The 25,389-nt window shown below is 39.1% G+C and overlaps 1 protein-coding gene across 3 annotated transcripts in view; it reads right to left on the reverse strand.

Annotated features, from left to right (window-relative positions):
- The window catches only part of MACROD2 (mono-ADP ribosylhydrolase 2), an 858,369-nt gene that overhangs the window by 285,932 nt on the left and 547,048 nt on the right, over positions 1-25,389 (reverse strand). For all 3 annotated transcript variants that reach the window (XM_058834012.1, XM_058834013.1, XM_058834011.1), the window contains one exon: positions 3,412-3,442. In XM_058834012.1, coding sequence (XP_058689995.1) covers positions 3,412-3,442 — 31 coding nt within the window. The remainder of the gene's footprint in view (positions 1-3,411; positions 3,443-25,389) is intronic.

Consider the following 25,389-nt stretch of genomic DNA (forward strand, 5'->3'; position numbering starts at 1 on the left):
ACTGTAGATTCAGATATATAGATATCTATACATAAATATACAGAAATATAGATATTTTCATCCCTTTAATATTTTTTTTTCTCCCAAACAGATAGTAAAATTGTTTTAAAAAGGAAAAAGAGACAAAATGTAAGAAAATTCCTAAAAATCGAACTGGTCTGGCTTATGTTTGTGTGCTACTAAACAGCTACTGAGGATGTTTGTAGCTTGATACTCCAATATCTCCCTAATGCCATGGGAAGGATGCAAATCCTCACTCCACCCCCCAAACAGTTTTATTTGGGAAACCTCATGCTCTTGGTATAAACAAAAGCATTTATTGCAACGGAAGAGAGAAACCCAGGGATCCATGGGGATATAAACCTTCACAACCTTTGCTTTCTTAGACTGATTAGCAGTTCTTAAGCTTATTAAAGGTGACAGGGATCTCTTAGGAAAATAGATTAGGGATTTGGGATCTCGTAGGGAATTTTTTTCCCAGAGTGCCTGTGGGCAGACTCTCACTTGTTTTTTAGTCTTTACAAACATTTAGCATTGGTTGCTTTCTCTGTAATTTCTCAAGGATGGAATCCCTCATTTGAATCAAGCTTCTTAAATCAAAGATCCTTTGTGAGTGGATTTGTTGCCAGCACTCTTTAAACAGGAGCACATGAAAATCAAAGTTTTGACTGCTGGCACGGTGCAGCAGTCAAATGGCCTTCTCAAGGCTGTAACTTGTTCCAGCTGAAACATCCACAGCACGATGACTGGAGATGGAGCATCAGGAAAGTGTCTGGGGAGGAAGGCAGACTTTTCCTCTATCTGACACTCTTCCTATGAAAAGCAATCTGCCCTTTGCCATGACCTCAGAAAAAGCCTTGCATGGCTTGTTTCTTCCCAGCTTCCTTCCTATGGGAGTAAAGGAGTGAGTGCTCTGCAGTGATGAAAGCAAGAATGCTCCCCAGAGAAGTGTGAACACTCTGTCCTCATGACAAGAGTGAAGGTGAGCAATCCATGCACCTACAAGAGTCTGGAGCAGGACTCAATCCACATTCTCAAACTGGATATACTCAGTTGATCCCTTGCAAATTTCTGTATTTGAGTTTGTAGGAGAAATTGTGTCCTCAGCCAGGGGTTCCTCAAGGGAAAGGATTTGTTTGCATGGTTCCAAGACAAGGAAACAACAAGTGTGTTCCTTCTGTAATGTTTTTTTGGATAGTCCAGTGTTACCTGCACAGCAGAGATATCCTAATCAGCTTGGCCAACAGAAATAAGATTGATCCATTTTTTCATCTAGACACTGCCTTTATCTAAAGGAATATGCATGGATAAAGGAGAAAGCAAAACAACAAGATTAAAGCACAGTTTTGTAGGGTTTGTGAGTATTTTACACTGTAAACACATAACCACCCACATTGTAATTTTAGCAATGTAACTGCTGTCAAACATTCTTGAAAATACTGACACCTGAAGCCAGATCCAGGGCTGCCTGCTTAATTATTACTCTCAGGCAGTGGAAAAGAAGGGAAGTATTTTTTTAATTGAAGAATAGAAAGTATTTATTAAAATGTAAACAGTATAATCAATTAGAGGTTGTATTCCCCACAAAAAAAAAACCAAAAAGCAGCTTCAGAAATCCAGAGCATTTTAGCAGAAATGCATTTTAATTTATTTCCAATAGAGAAAACAGCAAACAATTATAGAAAAAGCATCTGCTGCAGTGTATAATATTTCAGTAATGCCACAGCTACCTTTGAGTAAAGCATCGAAAACCTCCCATAAACTCAAGATTCCTATCAGAGATCCTTCCCAACTTTCTCTGCTGGCTTCAGGGAACCATATTTATCACCTGCTGAGACTTTTCTATTAACTAGGCAAATTCTAAATTAAAGTGAACTATTATTATTTGTACATCCCACTCATTAGCAATTTCCATATATTTACAGCATGCCTTGCTTGATTTTCTAAAATAATAATAAAAATGTATCTATGTAAAATATCAAGATTTAAGCCAATGAGACAAGGACTAAATTGCAAAGATTGCCTCCAAGTTCAAAAGGGGGACCAAAACTGAGAACTGAGGCAGAGATTTATCTGAAACCAAATTTATATTCAGCCAGTTCTAGTGCTCATGGAAATGGCATCTGCATGTTCTTCTGCAACAATGGAAATGTAGTTCAAGTAGAAGGGAATACAGCACCCAAATGGAACTAGATTTTACCTTTTGAAGCCTATTTCAGATTTACAATCATCAAAAAAAAATTAATAAGTCCTTGAAGAAGAAGGAAGAAGCCTAAAAATTTTTGCCTTCCATTCTCACCTCCTGAATCTGAATTATCCAGTTAGTCAAAGCTCAAATTATCTTATCTAACAATTACTATATGTTATGACTTGTCATGCTGCACTGTTACATGATAATGGCTTTTTTAATACTTTTTTTTTTTTTTTTTAACTTATTGCTGTTTAGAATAAAATCATTGAATAATTTGGGTGGCAAGTGACCTTAAAGATCATCTTGTTCTAATCCCCCTTGGAGCACCTTCCACAAGACCAAGTTGCTCAAAGTCCCATCCAACCTGGCCTTCAGTTCAAGGAACAGTTCAAGGAATGGAGCACCCACAAGTTTCTCTAAAACATCCTTATTTTAAAAAGTATAAATCATGTAAGTAATCAAAGTTACAATCATTTATTGGGTCTAAATGGGAGAAAAATCAACATAGGCTATTGTTTAAGGAAAAAAAAAATATTCCCTTTGTAGTTTGCATGTTTTCTCAAATTTATCATTTCTTTTCTAAGTATTGAACTGCTCATTTTTTTCCCCTTCAAATATCATGCTCATGCTTCATTCACAATGCCAAACAAAAGCCAGTTGACTCTTAATGATGGATTACCTTATGATTACAACAAAGCAAGAGCCTTACAATAACTGTTTCCTTCCAGTTCCTTCAGGCCATGTAAATTTGCATGTAAATTAATAAACTAAAATGGTGGATGCAAAAGTCAAGGGAACAAAGATAATTTCCTCTTACTCTAGCAAGTTGGATTTTTTTTATTTATTTTTTTTTCCCCCCAGTCCTGGACATTGTGGCATCTTTCTTTCCTTCTGGATGGAAAATTCTGCTGGACCTGCTATGTTTTGCTGTTGAAAGAACAGCAGTGTGTTTCAGAGCTGCTGCAGAAGTGCAATCACAGCTGCAGCTCCTGGCTCACAGGCTCTCAGGGTTCTGCTAAAGGTTGCACACAAGTGTCCCACCTCCCAGCTCCTCAGCATCCAGCCACAGCCACAGGCTTTGGGTCTCTGCTGTTTAACATGGTATAAATACATGGGTGAGACAAAACGACCATGAGACATCTGATATGAAATATCACTGCTTGAAATACCAATAATGGGGAGAAATGAGTAAGAAAAGTGACATTGAAAGTGTGTCTTACCATAAATTCCGGTTGAAATACAGGGAAAGGCCTGGAAAACAAAAGAAAGGGAAAAAAATATCAGTGGGATTTCTGTTTACCATACTTTTTATCAAAACCAAGAGTGTTTTTAAGGGCCTGTTTTACAACACCCAGAGACTGTATATTGTAGCATTCACTGATACAGCAGTCAAATCACCGGCATTCTCATGTCATGATATGAAACATATTCCATGTGTTTTTTTTGCTGCCACAATAGTAAAGCTGCATTCTTTTACACATCTTGAGCTACAAGCAACATTTGAACACAGAATCATTTTTAAAACTACCTGTAGAGCTAAAATTTAATGCTATGAGCTAAAAATTAACACCATCAGCTACTACAGTATCAAAAAAAAAGTAATATCATCTGGGTAGAGTTAGACAATGTTTCTTCATCAGTAAAATAAACTTGGCCAGCTTAGACTATGTTATGCCTCTTAGCCATGCCCTCATTCACTATAATCTCCATTTTTGATTCTGTTCTTGACCTCAGTTCTTTCAGATGTGGTTTATGGTGTGACCCAACACAGCTGTACAAGCCAAAGGTTTGCAAACTGGTTCTGAGGGAGGAACTGTAAGATGCTGGTGAAAAGAAAGAGTACATTTTTGGGGCAGCTTGGACACCAAAGAATATACATCATGCAACAAGAAATATTACAGACACTGTGCCAGCAAGAAAAATCATTTACATTTCTGCTAAGCTGTATGTGTTGTCTTGAGATTTGCATTTCTGTGAGCCAGAGTCAGTTTTCCACCAGGAAAAAAACAAAGCTGTCATTTCACGAGAGAGGCAATTTTCTTTGTGTTCAGCTGATATGTGATATCACCTTTGCCTCCCACCCTGGACTGACAGCAGACACAGCTCAAAGGTATGAGAGCACCTGGGACCAAAGTCTCAAATATCCACCCTGAGGCTCCCCTCCAGATCCCCCAGCAATGAGTCATCATACAAAAGAAAGAAATTCTTCTTTACTTAATCACACAGGAAAACATTATTCAAAGCTAATGCTTGCTTTATATTTAACCAGGGAATTAATTAGGGAATGGTGATTAAGAAAGGAGAGGTCTAATGGAAAGAATACATCCTCCCCTCCCCTCCCCTCTGAAAATACTTAACTAAAATAAAGTGGAGGAGAATTATAGTCTCATTCCTTCTCATAGCCACTACAACTTACATCCTGAAAAGTACTTAGCTTTGTAGTTTGTACCCAATAAATCACAAGAATCAGCTCTTTAAAGAAATGAAGAATAGAGTAGAAAAAATAAAAAACAACCACCATATGGTTACAGAGCTCAGGCTGAAGGGGCAACAGATACTTCAGCAATCAGAGAAAAGCATAAAGGACAATTCTGTCCAGTTTATAAAAAGATCTTAAAATTCACCACTGTTGCAGTTCCACATATTAAGAGATAATTGCTCCAAACAAGTGTTTTGTTTTCTATTCTTTGCAGAATTTGAGTAACAGCATGGGACTCAGATACTCATTTGCATCAGAAAACGAGTAACAGAGTTATTCAGTTACATGTTCCTTCTCTTACATGGTTCCTTCTCTCACTGGCCCCACAACCAGTAAGGGGAAACAGCCCTGCAGCACCTCCAAAACTCCAGCAATCCTGTGGCTCCTTGGGCCCTCATGATGCTTTTGGGACACAGCTCCACTACTAACTTTGGATCCCCACACGTGTCACAAAGCCACCCAGCCAGGACTTTGGGCTGGAGGGCCAGGGTTCCCTCCAGGTCACTGCAGATTCCTCACTGCTGCAAAGCAAAGGCATCCCACTGGCACGGCGTCTAATCAAGATCACAGATCCTTCAAGTTGTAAAAGGATCTAAAGATCACCGAGCCCAACCATTAAATGAACCTACTTAAAGGCGTGACAAGGACCTTGAAGGGATTTACAAGACTGGCTGCTGCCCTATGGGACAGGCTGAGCACACACTGCCAACATCTGGCAGCACAGCTGTGCACTGGGGTGCTGGATCCAAGCACACGAGGGCTCCGGGGGCTTCCTTCTCATCTCTGCTGAGAGAGAGAAGATGAGAACTGCAATTTCAGAAATGCATGGCAGCCACTTGTCAAACTTGTTCATCCCCATTCACAGAATAACGTGTTCAGCAAGCTCTGGCTGGAAATTTGTGTGTTGTGCGTGTTTCTGAGCACTTTAAAAATTATTGTGTAGGCACAATCATTACCTTGCTTTCAGGCTGTGTCGTGCAGCTGAAACATATCTGGAATGGAGCTGCAAGACTGTATAAAATCCCATCAAGTTCCTTTGGAATATGGGTCTGTGCCATAACTCAGATGAGCTCTGCCCTCTCCCTCATTCTGAGATGATCACAGCACATAACTAGCAGATGTAATTTCGTAAAATGTGACAGTGCTTTTATTCATTCAAGAAAGACCCATGCCCGAGATCACATATCAACCGTGGCTCCTCTTGGCTCCTAGGGAGACAATTTAGTCTAGATGCCAGGTTGAAATTACTGGCAGAGCAGTAATAGGGAATTCACAGCATGGATATCAACATACTACACTATTTGGTTTATGGACAAAAGATGTTAGGGTTTCTAACCTTTTCTGTGCTTAATTAATAACAATTATATATCTGATTTCAATTTAAAAAACCCATTTCACAGTAGGTAACATTCATTCCTATTTCCACAATAAAAATGTTTCTCATCTTAATTTGCTGCTGGTAACCACTATTTATTTATGAACCTTTAATTTCTTTGCTACCAAAATAATATGTTTGCTTTATTTGGGGACTAAGAAATGCTACCCTGATAGCACTCGAAACAGACACAGCTTTGAAGTTAAATGTAAGTCGTAAAGGCAGGAGCTGCCTACTACTACTGTGCTTTTGCAATCATCTAGAGAAAGAGGCCAAATTAAATCAGGTCTGTGAATACTGTAAGACTGAAATTGATTTAATTCCTGTAGGAGAGGATGTGGGCGCTCAGCCTCTGGTTCTTTTTAATCCAATGTGTCTTTAGCAAGGCTACAGCAGCAGTGCTAATTAGGATGAAATGTAATGCAGCTTTATGAGGAACATTTACAATAGTCACCATGCGGAGGCCAAGTTGGACTCGAAGACATTTCAGTAAGAAGGACCTGGGTATTTAAATACTTAAGGGCTTATCTACATCAAGGGGTTCTAGTTCACACTGAGCTGCAGTGTATTAGCTGTTCTACATTAGATGAATACAGCTGCCAAGCCTACATGACCACATGCCTCCTACTGCAGCCACAGCTCCTAATTGCTTACACAGAGCAAGGACTGCCTTCAAATTAAGGGCTCGGCATTCTCAACTGGTCTCCCAGAGCCATTTCTGCCACAACCAAGCCGTATACAAGGTAAGCACTTTTCTTCCAGCAGATAACACAGCAGACAGAAATTGTATCAAACACAAATCCTTCTCTGATTTCACTGCATTGTCTTGTGAAGAGGACTAATTCTCCTGTTTGAGAGCTGTTCCTTCATGCACCGCGCTTTACTTATCTTCCTGTTCATCAGCCTAAGCTCCTAAAAACCTTGTGCACCTTAGATGCTTTCCAAAATAACATGCTGTAAAGAACACTGAACTTCAAAAAACATAACAAAACACAATAAACTTCAGGAACTATTGCATGTCTTTTGCTGCACGAACTAGTCACAAAGTACCTAGATACATACTTAAAATCAGTAACATCAAACACCCAGAGTCAAGTTTTGCTGCTGTTACTAGATAAAACTTATAAACCAAATGATTTTATAAACCACTAGCTACAATACCCTCCTTTTCCCTTTTAAAAATCCTTATACTTCTGTCTGGAAGAAAAATAAATTAAAATCTTATGCTATTTTCCAGCCTCTCTCCTGAAATTAATTATCTTTTGGTCATAATTCTGAACCATTATTTAGCAAACAACAGATTTTGGAAGTATCTATCACTCAAAGAAAATCCTCTATTCATAAACAGAGAATCCCAACATAATTCTCTATCCTGAAAGTGAAGAGAGAAAAAAAAAAAAAAAAAGTAACAATTAAATATGACAATATACTAAATACTAGCATGTTTGTTATGTCTTTAAAGAATAAAAAAAGCAATTATCACCTCAAAAATAAGCAATGTCTTGAACACAGCATGTCACATGCAAGCCTTTAGGCATTTGTACAAGCTCCCTCATTCACACACTGGAAGGTTCTCATCATCAGAGGCAAACACTGGGCACACAATTGCCAAAAAAATTGGTGGGAATTTTTTGGTAGAAACATAAACCTTCAGTTTTTCACAAGCCTAAAAGTTTACACACCAGCTATGGAGAGGCTCTCAAAAGGTGCTGACAGCTAACAAAGTGCTGGTCAAGCAACTACAGCTGAAGCTGGGATTCCCACAAAGGTTGAGGTCCTCTTTAAGTTTGTTTGTTTGTTTGTTTACACAAGAGAGCAGTTACTGAGAGAGGCCACTTAAGAGGTTAAAATGGCAAAAAGAGAATCTTTAAAATTTTCTGCTAACCAAACTAAACAAGGTGGCTGCAGGGGAGGATCATCCTTTGATGATCTGTTTGCTGGCAATATTCAAATTGATAAATTATGAGTCACAGTTTACACAATGAATGACTTTTTCTTTTTTTTAACTTAAGTAATCAGAAAGTTCAACCAAATGACATTCATTCAACAATGAGCATGGTGAAAAAATATTAAGGAATAAGTTATTTTTAGCATCTGTGTATTCTAACTTTACATGAATTTAAGATAGACTTTTGAAGACATTGAAACCAGATGCTACAATGACCTACACAAGATAGTAGAGCACTGTAATATGGAAATAAATGAAGATGGCTCACTGCTTGAGGAATCTCACCAAATTGTTATTTTAAATTTTTCAAATTTAGAATCTTTCAGTAGTTAAAAGCAATAGCTCAATTAACTGCCTGGATAAAGGTCTGGACTGAAGTTGAGTCAAATAACTTGATTTCCCCACATACAAACTCGATGCTGGGATGAGGTTTGCCTGCTTTTTCTCCCTAAATTATTTGAATATTTGTAGTTAAAGTGAAAAACTTACGGGGTGCTACAAATTAAGAATACAAATTAAAAATAAATTTGGTACATATTTTAAAAACCATCATGCATTTCTATTTAGAAACACTGAGACATGAAACCCAACTGCTCAAAGCAGGGCCACCTAAAGCTGGTCACCCAGGACCACGGCCAATAAAGGTTGCAATATCTCCAAAGATGGAGATCCTACAATGTCTGTGGGCAACCTCTTCTGCTGTTTGACCAACCAGAGAGTGAGTCAGTCAATTCTTGTGTTTAAACACCAGCCCTCACAGCTCTCTGCTGTTTGAAGACTCCCCAGGGTGCTTTGTTCCCCATCATCTGAGTCACTAATGAAGATCTTTAATTGCATCAGCCCCACAGTCAGCCCCTGGGCTACGTGACTAGTGGCTGGCTCCTGCTGGACCTTGTGCCTCTGACCACCTCCCTGTAAATCCCAGCAGCTCAGCCAGTTTTTAGTCCTCTTTTTGCACAGCAAAAAAAGGGATAAAAGTAAAAAAATAAGATAAAAATACAATAATTGGGCTTATAAGACAGCATTTGCCTAGGATGTTCAGAAGCCATTGCAGTTGAAATGCCAATTAAAGCAGCAAAAATGCAAATGATAAAGAAAGAATAAAATATCAAATGCAAATTTAGAACAGATTTATTTCTTTTTTCTTTCTATACCATCCTGTGCCAAAGCAGGCTTGAAATGAATGACAAACTGATTTTGAACCACATCGGTGATGTGCTTTCAGCCCCAGTAGAGAACAGTTATGAGCTTCCTTCATGCTGAAGAGCAAGAAATTAAAAATCCTTCTTCCTTTTTCAAGAACAGAAAGAAACATTCAACTGTGTGTCCCGTATTGCATCAGCCTCATGGTGCTGCAGAGCACAGAGCAGTTTCTAGCTTTGCCTCTAGAGTCCCTGATCTCTCACTGTCTATTTACTTTGAGAAGAAGAGCCTGAAGATCCAGATTACTTCACAAGAACAATGCAGATACAGCCCTTTTTACCTTTTTTTTTTTTTTTTTAAATAAAGTTTATGGATATTTTCCAAAGATTAATAATACTGTTTAATTGTATTAACTTAAAAACATCTATTGTAATAAGGGATTCCATTCCTTCAGCCTGACAGGGCACCTGCACAGCAGGCTTTGGGCATGTTTTCCTTACTGGCATGTTTCTACTCACAAGATCCTGTGGTATCCAGATACCTCATCTTATGTCTGTGTTGCTAAGAGGAAAGCTGAGATCCAGTTTCATCTCTGCTTGCCCAGCTCCAGGCTGGACTTCTGGCCTGAGGTTTTCTCTACAGTTAATGAAGAGGGTAATTCAGCTGTTTCAGGTCAGATGAATGGTTCTCGTGGGGAACTGTTGACTACAGAGTGAAGCTAGATACCCAAGCTAAATTTAGGTGAAAGAAATCCTTCCCTCAGAACAGGAAACCATATGTACTCACCAGAAAGATTCAGGAACTCCCTCTCTCTCTCTCTCTTCTGAGTCCTCACCACAGGAATATTATTACACTGATTCAGTATAAAATTACTTTTAATGAAAAATGTTGAGCCAGACTTCTCCAGCTTCATGAGACAAGCAGGGATTTCCAAGGCCAGCAAATCCACTCTGTTTCTCCAGAGTCAATTACAAATTACACAGAACACTCAGTTTTGTGCATTGGTTTCACATGTCGGAATCTGGAATACAGAGTGTGTGCCATTGTTTCTGATACTTAGTTACAAGATCTAGAAAAACACTGAATTTCATACAATATGAAATTCATGAGCATGTTTTCATGGTGATACATGAAAACAAATGTTAAAGTTAGATGAAAAAAGCTAAAAGTGTGCATAGATTAAAAAGTTTTTTTAAATCACTGGGTGAAAAAGTTAGTTTAGGGAACAGGAGACAAGATAGAGGATTTAGGGTGTTGTCCCTTGTCCCTTCTTCTTTCTTCTTCATGTTCTTCTCCTAAGGGTTTTTGGGTAATAGTAAGTGATTGGACAGAAAATGCCGCAGTGAAGCACAGAGGTGATGGGTCATTGGGTCATTAAGAAAAATAATATATGTGTCTATTGTTAATTGGGTAAAAATAGGTATAAAGATAAAAGAACTGCATAATTCAGGGCCATTTTGTGCTTCAGACACGAGGTGAGCCACAAGGCCTTGTTTGTACCATCAGAAGAAAGAAATGTACCAGACTGCAAAGATTAACCTTGTGTAACCAGCCTGGAGAGACCTGTTAAGTTTTGTGATGACCTTCTAATAAACACGAGAAACAAGATTCTAATGAGCTCAGGAGTTTTCTTCGAATCATAAGAACTGATATAAGCAGGGCTCCCCACGAGGGAGGATCCCAAAAGAATTCAGTCCAAAGGAAGCTGAGAAATCCAAGAATAAAAAGAAAAATACAGAAGAAATGCAGCAGAAACAAAGGAACAGAAAAAGGATTTTTTAGAGAAAAGTTACATCACATCCAGGAGCACAGCTGTGAGATTCAGATCTGCTAGACTCAGTGCAGGCTCCTGGCAGCCCAGGGAGATTTCCACCCCAGGAAATGCCCATGCTGAGCAGAAGACACAGGCATTGCAAGCCTGGCCCAAGCCCACACGGGTTAGTAGCAGAGGACATGCCTAATGCAGCATCAGCACTTCCAGCATCCAGGTCATTACTTACTAGCAACTCCTTAATGAGCTCAATTTTAGTGTCTAGCTCCCTCATTCAAATCAATATTCTGCCACACCTATGGATCAATAGTAGTTTTACATTTATAATATTTTCAAATTAAAAGAAAAAGGAATAAGAAGCCACAAGACTATATATTGATATAAAAGCTTTAGAAAGGTGATACTCAGCAGCCAAAGTATTTACTGACCACTGTGGCAATTACTTCATCTTTAACACTAGGTTAGCCTGCTCCTACTGCTTCATCTAAACCAACATACTCAAGGAATTATTGCTGCACCTTTACTGTTTGAGTCAGATCTGAGCCAACCTTGCAAGAAAAAGTTATTAAATGACATTAACATAGTAGTGAGATCATAGTCTGACAAAAAAGAATAATGAGGTAAATGAAGGGCAGTTGGATATGGAGGCTTTCCTCTAAATGTCCTTAATTTTGAAGGTTTTAAACATACTGTCTTCTGAACCTCAGTGCAATTTTAGTTTTTTACTATTTGTGATATTTATAGCTTCCATTTATATAAAGTAATATGTAATTTTAATGCAGGTCTAATAGTTCCAACTGCCATTGACACAGATTGTAAAATGAAAAAGGGAGAATACCTTGTTGAGTGAGATGCTATATTATATCATTCCTGCCATCCTAACCACTGCAATACAGTGCGCCAATGCCACATTTGGATTCCAATCTTGTCAACACATCAAAGATGCTCCCAGGTGAAGAGGAGCAGGGCTGTGCAATTGATCTCCCCTAACCTGCAACATCTGTGTCACTCTGGTCCAGGGCGAGCGGCTGCAACGCGTGTTTCTTTTTGAGAGAGCTAAGAGAGATGCCTTGAAGAAGTACACGATGATGAAAGGTATGAGACAGGCATAGACCTTGGAAAATGTCAAGGGAGATCACAGTCAAAACTGCCTTCTTTATCCAGAATAAATAACAGCAGTTGTGGATTATGAGACTGTAATTCTGTGGAGGAGGTCCAGTAACATAAATCACAGTAAAGACAACTTGAGACTCTTCTTAAAGACCAAGGATATTCATACTTTTAGCTTACATTCTACCGTTCCCAGGCACAATCCCTACGGGTATTTCAATGGCTACCCTGAGTCCCCTCAGTACAGTGGTTTTACCCTCCCTATTTATTATCTGCTGTCACCCCACACTATCATTTTTTCCCTTCCATCCTTCTGCACACTCCTCCCTGATCACGGATTGCTGCCATTTGCCCTGTTCCAAATTCACTGCTTCCATTATCACTTCCCTTGCAGCTGGGGCACATCTGCTCTCAGATCCACTTTACAATTTTTCCTAAGGCTTTGCCTTGCTCTCAGCATTGCTGGAATGCCTGTGCAAGGAAAGCAGCAGCTACAGGAATCTTACCACCATCTGTGGCTTGATTCAGAGCCATTGCAGGCAGCAAGAAACCCTCAGCTTCAACTGCAATCCAAATCCTATTACCACTGTTTTTTCTCTTCCAAACTGCTGTTGAATGACACAGATAAACAAGTTAAACTGCACCAGTATCACCAAAAACAGGTGAGCAACTCTGGATACCTCATTTCTGGCGCAATGGGTTTGGTTCAGAAAACAACACACTCACTGCCTGAAAGAAGGTTCTGGAAAAATCAGTGGCAATGTGTTCAACGGGGCACCCAGAAAATGAGGAGTCCTGAAGAGACGCCAATCCAAGTTTGCAGGTTCTGACACGTTTCCTCATTCTGAGTAACCCCAACAGTGTTTCTTACCAAGTTGAATGAATCTGCATAACGCTTTCCTTGGCATCAGTAAATGTGTCAAGATTTGTCTCAATAAAACTTCAATGTCAATGAAAGAAAGGCCATCACACATATGGGAAAAGTAGAAAGAAAAAAAAAACAAAATCTGAAAAAATATGTCTATTTTCTCTAAATTCCTTCAACTTGCATTCTCTTAAAGACATTTATTTCTCCTCTTGAGAGGTGTTGCTGCAAAAATACAAGCTAAACAATTTAAAATGGAACTGCGACTTTAATTTTCGATGCCTTCCTGTTTAATATATTGATCCAGACAGGTTTCTTTTTTTGAATTCAAGTCACATAATGACTTGTCAAATTCTTCCTGATTTCAAATGTTCTGTATGGAAATAACTGGTATGTGTATTTTTAAAATGGCAAAAACAGCATAAGTGAAAAACAGGCATAGAGATTTTTCTCTCTTTTTAAGTACATACTTCCCAAATGAAGAAAACTGCATGGAGCAATCAAAATGAAACACAAAAATATAGCAATCACTTTGATTTCCCTGTCTTTTCTGGTTGAGTTACCCCCAGATGCCTTTTTCATTTAAGAAAAAACAAACAAACAAAAAAACCCCAAAAATAAAAAAAATCATATTGAAATCTCTGTGCTGTTGCTTTCCTTTTTTTTTTTTAAGGAAAAACAAGACATGAGAAGGTCTAAACCAGAAACACATTGTTATTCAAGAAACATTTTAAGGAATAACCACTTGCATTATTAATATTTATCATTCATTCACACTATTTAGCATGAGAGACAAAAGCAGATATTTTTTATATATATATATATATATATATATATATATATATGTATCTACATCTATGTGTATGTCAAAGATATACCAGCTCTGGAAAACAAATATAGCACACAGAAAAGGAGAAAAACCAACAAAAAACCAGCCAATACTGGAAAAAAACCCAAAGCAGAGAGGAAAATGAAGGAAATGAAGAACTTGTACCTGAAGGTGGTAAAGGTTTAGCATGGTTAGATGGCTTTACAGTTTCTTGCTTTCAAATACCTTGAAGAGAATTAAAAATAAACTGAAAGGTTCCGTACCATGTGCCATGGTAAAGACAGTATAAAAGCAAAGGGGAAAATGTTGGTAGAGTATTAAAACCCCAGTTCTTTTTTCTGTCTTTTCTCCACGCACCCATTGATTTCAGCGAGCGTTCTTCACTGTGTAGTGACTCCACAATGGAACTCTAATTGCTTCTTTTCAGACTGATTTGAAGGCATTAACATGCACAAATTTCCATTTGTGCTCATAGAATTTGTATGGCCAACACTACTTGTTATTCTTCCAGAGTCTGTTCCCCCGGTTCTTCTGCTTTTAAGGTCTACTCCAACAGAACGCTTCTGTCTTGCATTAAAATACAGTTATGAAATTCATAACTAAACAGTACTTTAAACCATATTGTTTAATCTATGACTTTTCCTCTGACAAGTGTGAAAACGTGTGCAATGTGACAGAAGGTTTGCTATAGTAATTGCGTGTTGTGATTGAATGAGAGAGTAACAACCACGGAAATAACTGTCTTGCTGAAATTGCTGCAGAAGGTAAGTTGCTCCTGTACAGTTTTAACTCATGCACCATCTGTTTCCACAGTCCTTTAAATGTTTCTTCAACTAGTTAAGGGATTTGATTGTTGTTCCTGTAGGCATTGCAACATTTTCTCTGACCTTTTGCACACCGTACTTTGGAAAGTGTGTCTCTCCATCCTCTTCTGTCCTTCCTCCCCTCAAACCCGACTCACTGGGACTCATTCATCCACTGCCCACATCTGACAGACCTCCCACTCATGTTTTCTAAATTCTTCCCACATTAGCTAGCAAAGAGGAGATTACATATGGGCTAAATGTGTAGGTCCCTTTGTATATCCAGTAGATGGAGACACAGTGTTTATTTCCCTATAAGTTGACATTATTAAAGATTAGTTCAAGAACCAATATTCAAAAATTATTATTATTATAGTAGAGAATTACCTAGTTGTGAAAAAACAAATATATCTGAATAATAATCACACTGTAGAGTTGAATTACAATGCTAAATCACTTGCAATATAGTACTAAGTAACACTACATTAAACTTAACAGATTATCAAGACTAATTCTATATTAAAAAAACAAACAGCTGAAGTTAAAATGAAAATGAACAGCAAACAAAATCTCTTCATCTAAAGCACTGTCCCCTTTACACATCAGCAAAGCTCTACAACGAAATAACCAACACAACAAAACTTCTATTGAAACACAGCACACAGTGACATTATGTCACAACAGTAATGTAGTTACAAACACCTTGTAGTTACAAAAACCAAAGTTCCTTCAACTCAAACCTCCAGGTGAACAAAAAAAAAAAAAAATAGGGGATATCAGATGAAACCAGCACATTGCAAATTAAAAATGAATAAAAGGAAATTCCTCTTCACATAAAACAGTGGATGCCACAGAAATGAGAAAAGCTTATGTGCGTTGAAAATCAATAATATTAATTCACCGAAGAAAAAAGCCAATGGGTAATTTAAAGCATGAAGATAAAAGCTGTGGATCAAAAAGTTCCTAAGTGAAGAAAAACCAGGGCTAGGGTAGTGTTCTGACAACTTCCATTAGATGCTTACCCCATCCCAACACTCCCCACTGAGCGTCAGCTTTTGGCCAAAGCAAAGGCAGGGCACTAAGACACACATTTGGGCTGACCCAGAATGGCCCCTCATGCACTCCTCAGCAAACTTTCTGTGTAACTATCGAGAAAGTTATGAACAAACTGGAAAAAGGTGCGGTTTTGGGGGGTTTTTGTAAGCTAAAATCTGTGACAACAAAGAATTGCATCAGAACAGCAATTGCCAACATAGCAAATGACCACAAGCCTCCCCTGCCCCGACCAAGACAGGGTTTTGGAGAGCAAGTCTTCCATCCCATTTGCTTCTGCAGGTGTCCTTTTGAGCAAAGGACATCTTTGTATGCAAAGATGTAAAGCTGAACAAAAAAATTCAAAGATGAACAGCTCTCTGAATCCAAAACACTATATTGCCATATCTTTATGACAAAAAAAGATGGATGTGTTTTATGCTCACCTTTCATAAACATATTGAACACAACAATGTTAACAATATTTAAAATATTTAACAAATCTCTACTTCTGCTGTATCTTATTTTTTTGGTAAATCACTGTTCCATCTGAGAGCAGCATTCTCATTATAGAGCCCCCTAAGAAACATACCATCCCCAGCAACATCTTAAGAGTTGAGCATTTCATTTGCCTTTCCAGACAGAACTGCTTTCAAGAAGTCATCCAAAATCACTTTCAGAAAATTTCTCCCCAAGGAGTTACAACTAATTAAGAGTCCATGCATGGGTTAGTCATTTACACGATTCCATTGTGGATTCTGCAATTTTTATCTAAAGTCTTTGAAGTTTATATATAATGTCAGTCATTCTGAGTCATCAGCAAATTACAATCCTCTTTACTGTGCTGCTGGAAACGCTGTTAAATATATGGAGCAAAACTGGTCCTGACACCACTCCCCCTAATGCTGCTGTTAACCTCTTCCATTGAGAGAACAGCGTTTTTATTCTTTGTATTAATTTCTCATTTGCTAATTGATTTATAATCCATAACTTCCGAAGGCTATCTATTTCTCCATCCCATGAATCTTTTTCATTCTATTATTCGGTCAATAAACAATGCTGCTTATTTTCCAAAAATACCCAGCGAGCAGGGAGGCTGCCACTGCAGCACGAGCCTTCATGATGCCAGAAAAAAAAGAGACTTTCTCTAGAGCATCCAGACAAGACAGTCAAGACTTTCATCCTTAGCAGTTAAGGGGACACACACTGCCCAGGACAGATGGGTAGAGCTGGGCAAAAATAGCAATTCTAAGTGTGAGGAGAAGCAAACAGAAAGCAGAGAGGCCAATGCATGTGACTTTTCAGCCAACTCTTGAGCTGTTCTAATAATAAACCAGGGAAATAGCTTGAACATTACATGCTATTGAGCAGTGGACCCTGACCTTTCTCAGTCCGTATGCCACAAGTAACATCAACCTTTGCCTTCCCTGGCACACGGAGCACGGTGACAGCAGCCCTGGCCTCAGCTCGCTCCAGCGAGCTATGGCCACAGGACAAAGAGCACTGGGAAAGGTTTTGGTTTTTCTTCTTAAGAAGAAATTATTTTATTTTAAAGACATTGTGACAGTAAGAACTCCTCATAAAAGTAGTGGCACATTGACTAAAGATAAATCAAAATACTGTGGTTTTAGCTGCACATGGAATATATTTGGGATGATTTGGCTGATGACCAACACAGTGCTACAAGTGTAGCACAAAGCTGTCTCATTTTTCTCCTTAAAAATATTCCTTCAAACATAGTGTCTAAAAAACTTGACAAATGGTAAGTTGGTGTTTCACTTTGTCAAATCCTAACAGCTAACACTACCTCTTCAGTGGGCTCCTGGTCCTTAAACAGCCATCTTAAATACACCAGCAATAAAAAAGTGTAAGCTATCACTGATTTGGTCTCCTCAGCTGCTGGGATCAGTCCAGAAAACCCACAAATTCTTTATGAACTAAAAAGCAGAAAATTAAAATACACAGATTAAGCTAAACCAACTTTAATGCACTTCAGGACTTTGGCTACCGCTTCACCTGTAATTCACATTGACGCTAATATGTTTTACCATATAGGGACCAGTATGGCCATAAGTCCAGCATTATGGTATGGAATAAAAAGTGGCCAATCCCATAATGTGACTCAGAGAAAATCCAGATGTCATCTGGCAAAATTTCTAGTCCTTTCTCCTCAAGGCCTGAGAGTTTCCAGGACATGGCAATGCCATCACTCAGGACAGTGAAGGACACCTGTAATGGATTTCCATCTACAGAAAAGTCTTGTCTGAGAACTGGGAGGAAAACCATGTGATGGTGGAGGATAGAAGGCAAAAAACAATGAGGATGTGAGTTTTGTTCTAAGAACATTTGGAAAATAAAGATAATACTGAGAAAATGGAATAATTCAAGTTACAGTGCAATATCAATGTTTAGCTACTGCATAATAATTCACTTCATAAAGGGCTGGAAGGTCCATTATTTTGTATTTCATGCCAATGAAATTACATTTACCTATGTTGTTCGTAATTATTAGATACAAAAGGGAAGTAGCAAATAAATAAATTTTACTCAAAAAAAAAAAGAAAAAGAAAAAAAAGAAAAAAAAAAGGAGAGAGAGGGAAAAAACCCTCTTTGTCACAACCTAGATCCTACATTTTACAGTCAACTCCACACTGTCTTAATCTTGAGTCTAGGCTATTAATTATTATGAAAACCAGCATAAATTGATCAAGCTTTGTCATCAGAAATTAGAATAAGGTAACTCTTTGCCTTTAAAAAAATTAAAACAACAACAACAGCCTCTGATTGTACTAGTCAGGAAGGGAAAGTATCCATATAAACACTGGATATAAACATCTTACACAGTCTGTGCTCAGAGTCTGGGGCTGAAAGGCAATACAGCACTCAGAGGGGGACCCCACATCCTTCTAAAATGGAACAGGCTGTAGGATCAGCAGCAAAATGCCTGGGGATGTAGTAGGATAGCATTCCCAATATTTGCTTCTGCTGACATTGAGTGTGCTCTCTTGAAGCCTTGTGTTCAAGTTCTGCAATATTGGCTTTTGGGTAGCAGAAAGAGTGATCTCCTCACATAAAAACAATAGGACTGCATATTGTTCTCTATAATTGTCCCTGTTGTGGGGGTAGAGCCAATCCTGTCACAATCCTGTCCATGGCTGCAACTAATGTGCTCTACTCACTTTTTCTGAGACCACTGAAACCTTTTACTGGAGCTGCCTTTTGATCAATACCTTTTTTCACATAAATATGCTTTTCAATCTCACCAATATGTTCAGTTCTCTCCCAATAGAGCAGAATTGAGGAGGAAACAAAGTTAAAGGTGGATTATGCATACTAGGTGAACATCAGCTTCATGTAAGCTTTGTTCTAAAATCAATCAAAATTTAGGGACAAACAACTAAACATCAAAATAAAAAGACCAAACTGGGCAGTTGGAAACCCTACAGAAAGAGCACACAGGAGCCATCACCTGAAATACTTCCAGCAGAGGTGTCTCAGACATCACTTACCTTGTTTCAACTCAGATACATCAAAAACTGAATCTGACCCATGGTGTAGTCTTTGGATAGGTCATTATCTCTCTAATTTCAAGAAAACCATATTCCTCATGCTACCAGAGCTGCAGCAATAGGCTTAGCTGAACCTACCCTAATCAAGGAACCATTTTTCTTATGAGATACTTCTCCATATTGAAAGAGTGAGGGGAAATGCCAATGTTTGGGCTGGGATTGAGTTAATTTTCCTCTTAGGAGCTGGTTTGGGACTGTGCCTTGGATTTGTTCTGGAAACCATGTCGATGACACAGGGATGCTTTAGTTACTGCTGGGCAGTGCTCACACAGAGCCAAGGCCTTTTGTGCTCCTCACCCCACACCACCAGGGTGCACAGGGAGTTGGGAAGGGACACAACCAGGACAGCTGATCCCAGCTGGCCAAAGGGATATTCCAGACCACATGACAACATGCTTGGCTTATAAAGCTGAGGGAAGAAGGAGGATGGAGGGGACATTGGGAGTGATGACGTTTTTGGCTTTCCAAGTGACCACTATGTGTGATGGGGCCTTGCTTTCCTGGGGGTGGCTGAAGACCAGCCTGCCCATAGGAAGCCGTGAATGAATTACTTGTCTTGCTTTGCTTGTGTGTGCAGCTTTTGATTTCCCTATTAAACTGTGCTTATCTCAAAACTCCCTCTGAGTTTTTTCCCCACACTCTTCCGATTCTTTCCCCCCGCTCACTGGTGAGGGAGTGGCTCTGCAGGGCTCAGTTGCTGGGTGACAACTTTCAAGGACTGAAATATTACAAATATGCCACTCAAATGAACCTATCTGCAGCATACCATGGTGAGAGATTTTATTGGCCCTGTAAAACCTGTGAGCCCTAGGAAGGCTGCTGCATATTGACTAAGCTGATTTCTCCATCAAGAAATTATTTACTTATTAACAGGATTTGCTATAAAAGCATGCCATGACAATAAAAATGAGGGAGGAGTGGAGAAACAAGTGTTGTCAAGACCACTTCCAAACAAAAGTGGGTTTGAACCTCCCAAGGTATTTCCTTCAGCAAAGTCATTTTTTTCAGCCATCTCTATCTCCTGTACATTTCTAGAAAAATATGCTCTCTGAGATACCTATTACATAATTTCTGATGCAATTTATGTATTTCTGATGTATGATGGAATGATGAAAATTATTACATCATTTCTGATTCCTGGAACCTACTGTAATAATACTTTGTATGTAAAAATAGGTCTAAAAGTGTTTTTTAGGGCTGCCAATACATCCAAAAGTCACAGAAATCTAGAATTAAGATTGTTGCACAGTTCTTCATATATTTACTCTGCCTCAAATATATTTTTTGCAGTTTCATGCACTTCTTACTCCTAGCCCTAACTCATTTAGTTTATAAAAAGCACAATTCATGCTATTAGCATGAGGTAGGTCATTCTAAGCATCTTCCAAAGTGAGTGCCCTAAACTTCCTGGGGCTTCCCCATTGTCCATAGTATTCCTAGAGCCACAAGACACACTCCAGAAAAGGATTTGTGAATATCTGGAGACATCAGCAGCATAATATTTACTGTGATTCTGATGGGCTCATGACTGTGTTTCTGCTGAAGGAAATAGAACCCCATGTACAAAGCTTACGTTGGCTTCGAGCTGGCTGTACCGTAGCAGACAAATTTTAATCCACAAAAAAAATTAGTGAGATGCAGATATGTAACACCTAATATGACAAGGTTTTAGAAATTGAATCAGTGTAATGATTTTATGCCAGACCATGTACTGTTTAGCACATAAGCAATAAGAGCTCCAGAACAGATTTACTGTATCATGAAACCACAGTTGAAAATGAGACAACTTCATTTCCCAGTGTATTCACAAAAAAAAGGTGAAACGAAAAAAGAACTGAAATAAAAGAAATCAAAGTTTTAGAGTTGGAAACATAACCTGCCTGATGCACCTGGGTTGTTTTTCCTGTTTGTTTTAGGTTTTTTAATAGAAATTTGCAGCTGGGGTGCAAATCTGGGCATTTCCTTCGATTGCTGATAAACTCCCCTCATACCCAGTTCTTTTAAATTAGATCAGCAGAAGAAATTCTGGAAACAGCACATCCCTGAGTTTGTCCGATCTAGAACACAAGCCTGCAGCACATCACACGACTGCAGTGCTCCATCCCCAGCCCAGACAGCTCCTCTGCTCCCAGCAGTGATGAAATGGAATCTGAACTTGTGCATCAACAGCAGCAATGCAGAGGAAACACGCTTCTTGCCAAACCCCAGGTTTGATTTTCAGACTCACAGTGTGAGCACTGACCTAGCACCACGTGGGGCTATGAATGTTGGCAGTATCCCATGGACCAGGGTGCTCAGGCAGCCCTCAAACCACAGAAACACCAGTCTCAGCCCTGCTAAGCATCCCTCATACCAACAGCAGACAGTTTTCCCATTTTCAACTATTGAAGTAAATTATTTCTTTTACAATTTCAACGTGTTGACTTTGAAACTATAGTCAAAAGAACCTAACATTCAGAGCAAACGTGAATTCATGAGACACAAGGAGCTGACAAAGAGAAAGCACAGGAAACAAGTCACTCCTGAAATTCTGCTAAAAGCAAGTTTTCCTCTAACAACTGAACAAGAATTTCAGCTCTGCACACACTTTGCTTTACTCACATTACCACCTCAAGGATTTCTTTTCCAGAGGTGTGAAGTCTCACTTTGAGATGTCCCTGCATCTTAAGCAGCAGCCTGAGCAACATGGACTGGAATTCTGCTATTTCTGATGACTTCAAACATCAGTAAACTGGTTGATCAGACACATCTTCCACAGTGTCTGCAAAGCTGTATCATTTTCCTGGGTGTTTTTAGTAGTAAAATGGTGTCCATCAGCTGCTCATTAATAAACATTGGCTACATTATCTGCCTTCCAATAATAACAGTGCAATACAAGCAACCCTCACAGTGAGAAGCGTTTTTGGACAATGTCTGGTTACAGAGCATCAAAGAAAACATTCAGACACTTAAAAAAAACCAAAGCAACCAAAAAACCCCAAACAAACAGAAGGCAAAAATCTTTCCACCTTAGCAGAATACAGAAGCAAGAAACTTTAGAATTAATGTACATTTTGTCACACTCCTAAATTCAAAATTTACTTGCTTTTGTTTTTGTTACCCTGATCTTTATTAAATATTCCATTTTCCTTCTCGAAGCGATGACATCTTACTGTAAATCAACCTTTGGTTGGAGACAAGTAAAACCAGAAGTCATCCTACTGGGATCTAATTATCCCAGCTGGATTATGTTTTATCAAACAGATGCTTGCAGATTTTCTCCTTCGCTGTTTCTTTCTGGAAAAGACCTCTATTATCTTTTTGGAAGTTTCCCACTCTAGCTGTACTTTGCTAATCAAACTTCGTGCAGAAATATCCTTGTGTGCTGCACCTGTAAGAGTTTTCTGAATTTATATATTTTAGAAATATATAAATGCTCTCTGAGCAGCTTTTCCAGTCAGCCCTTGCTCTCTGCAGTCTGCCCTCATAGCAGAGCTCAAGGCTGGGGCTTCACAGAGTCATTTTCATGGTGTAATAAATTACCAACATGAATCAGGTACATCATTAACATAATCACGTCAGCTTACAAAAAACCCAACACATTAAAAACCTGTTTCCCTAACAAAGCAGAAACACAGAGCCTCAGGCTGCTCCTCAGCTCAGCAGCCCCTTGCCTGTGGAGTCATCCAAGGCTGGAAGGTTGAGCTGGTGACTGACTCTTACCCCAGAGCTCCTGTCCTTGGGAAACAGCCAGAGTCACTGGCCAAGGACTGAAAGGTGACATGGCAAAGGAGCACGATGACTTCTGCTGGAGAAATGTCTATTACATCTTCTAATAGTCAACCCCAATGCTGCTCTGAGAAACCCTCTGTCCAAAACACCTCACCTGCCTATTTCTAGTTTTGGTCACAAGTTGTTTGGTTTTTTTCCCAGCTCTCCTCACTAATCCAAGTTACCACCAGTACATCACCTCTTGCTTTTGCCACTGGCATTTCATTCATTTTAGCAACATGGAGTAAATATCAGGGTTCAGGAAAATGTCTCTGCAGGTTGAAGCTTACCTGCAAAATCTCTTTTGCCTCTCTGGTTCTGAAGCCTCATGCTGTAAAACTTTCCCTCTCTACCCTGGAAGGCATTAAGCAATTCTTCCAGGCTTTTCCGGATCCTGTCTGCAACACTGAATATCATCAGCGCTACAGAGACACCAAACTCCAGTTGTTCCTTCTCCTCCTCCTTGCAGAGCTTGTGGTCATGTAAAACACAAAGCTTTCTTCCAACAGATGTGTTCTTCAGCTTGAGATGTGGGATCAGTCACATCATGGCCAGAATTCTGCTGCTGACTGGTCCACAGCAAAAAACAGAGGATCCCAGTAAAAACAAGCTGAGAAAAAGTTGGCAAAATTATTTTTTATCTCCCACTGTTCTCTTGTCTTTGAATTTGGCCAGGTTGGTCTGCCTAAGGCTTGAGAGTACTGCATTTTCCTCACCTGATCTATTATTCATGAGTTCAACTATAAAGACAGGCATAAAGATCAGTAATCTTATATCAGCAGCTGAAGTTTACAGGCTCCATATCCATCAACACCCTCCAGCTTCAACCATTAAAGCAAAATACCTCGGAAAAACTAACAGTGAGCAAGGTAAAATGGGAATAGCTCGAAAATGTTGATATTCCTCCCAGAATATTTTCCCATTGTCTTGAGCTACATACACAGTAGGTTTCACCAGACTCATCTTTGTGATCTGGCTGTTGTATGGCAAAACTTCACAGATGTATCCATTTAAAAATTACAGTAATAATCAGAAAATCCTGCAGTTTTAACTGTGCAATATACAATTATTATTATCTATATAAGCTACCATCCCAAAAGGGATGTGCTTTGTGCTGGGGAGTGGAAGGGGACGGGGGCTGACGTCAGCTGCCCTACAACTCTCTGAACTCCTGAATTATCATTTTTTAACCTTGGGGAAAAATTGAATTCCGCTACTGAATAAATTTAGCACAGAGTCAACTTAATGATCGCATTAGTCCCTGTCTGTTCTCCCAATGCCCATTCACTATTTAATTAACCTATTTCTGTAGGTTACTTCCTGGAGCTATTTTTAGGTAGTTTAATCTAAGTCCTCCCTTCTCTGAAGATGGTTACATGAGTTACCTTTCTTCTACCGACTGTGTCATTGCCATTTGGGTGTAAGCAGGAACATGGTTATGCCAAAGCCTGCTCTGACTTAATTTCTCAGTATATCACTGCCCAAAGTCTGTGAGATTTTTTTTTTTTTCCTGGTTCATTCCTGGGACAACAGAAATCATTCCTGCTACTTTAGCAACTTGCTAGAAGATGGATTTTCTTTAGTAAGACCAATAATTCAATCATGATCACGGGCTGATTTAATTACAGGGGGGGGGGTGGAAAAAGAACCTATACATCATTTTCCTGGAAGCAAGACCCACACACCAGAGATCTTATGACAAAGGCTTTGCGTGCCAGCCCACACAGACTGCAGCTGTAGCAGCCAGAGGGGCGTCTGGTGGTGAATGCGCTGACAGAAAAACCTCATTATCCAAACTGGGGAAGTGACGTGTACACTTCTTTTGTCTGCAAAGGGTGCAGGATGGACATGACTAACAACCAGAGAGTTGTTATTGTGGTTTGTTTGCCTCAGTGCGCAGTTAACTGCAAAGCTAAAAAACAGGCAGCTCAAAAACATACCAAAAATAACTACTAGGACAGGAGCCCAGACAAAGCTTAAAAATATATAGAATTGCCATTTGGAGCTTGGGATTTGCCTGAATTGTTTGGAAAGGGAAGCTGAAAAAGGAGTCTCTACTTCCCCAGCTGATCCATAGAGAGACTGGACATCTTTTTTAAGGAATTTTTAACTACCAGTGTAACATTTTCAGTGATTGTGATACTGGCTGTCAAGATCTTACATGTCTTTAGCTATAGCAGATTGCTCCAGACTACTCCTTCCCTTTGCTGAACGTGTGTCTGAGATTTTATCTGATTAAAAAAAAAACACATTTTTTTCTGTATGCTTACTGCAGTTTTGACCAATCTGTTGGCAAATCAGCCTTTCCAGCCTCATTCTCTGCCTATTGAAAACACATCAAACAATTCTTTATATCTCTAATGGGTAAGAGATGATGGCTAAGGCTTTCAAGTTCCTTTTCCAAAATATTCCATCTGTGCTTTAGTGAAAAAGCAAGTTCTTGGGACTTGGAGGAAGGGGGAGGGGCTGGCAGGAGATCTTAGCTGTCTCTATTATTTTAATAAAGTCAGCTGAAGTCCCTTAG

This window comes from Poecile atricapillus, chromosome 3 (genome assembly GCF_030490865.1).
Source record: "Poecile atricapillus isolate bPoeAtr1 chromosome 3, bPoeAtr1.hap1, whole genome shotgun sequence".
Taxonomy (NCBI): domain Eukaryota; kingdom Metazoa; phylum Chordata; class Aves; order Passeriformes; family Paridae; genus Poecile; species Poecile atricapillus.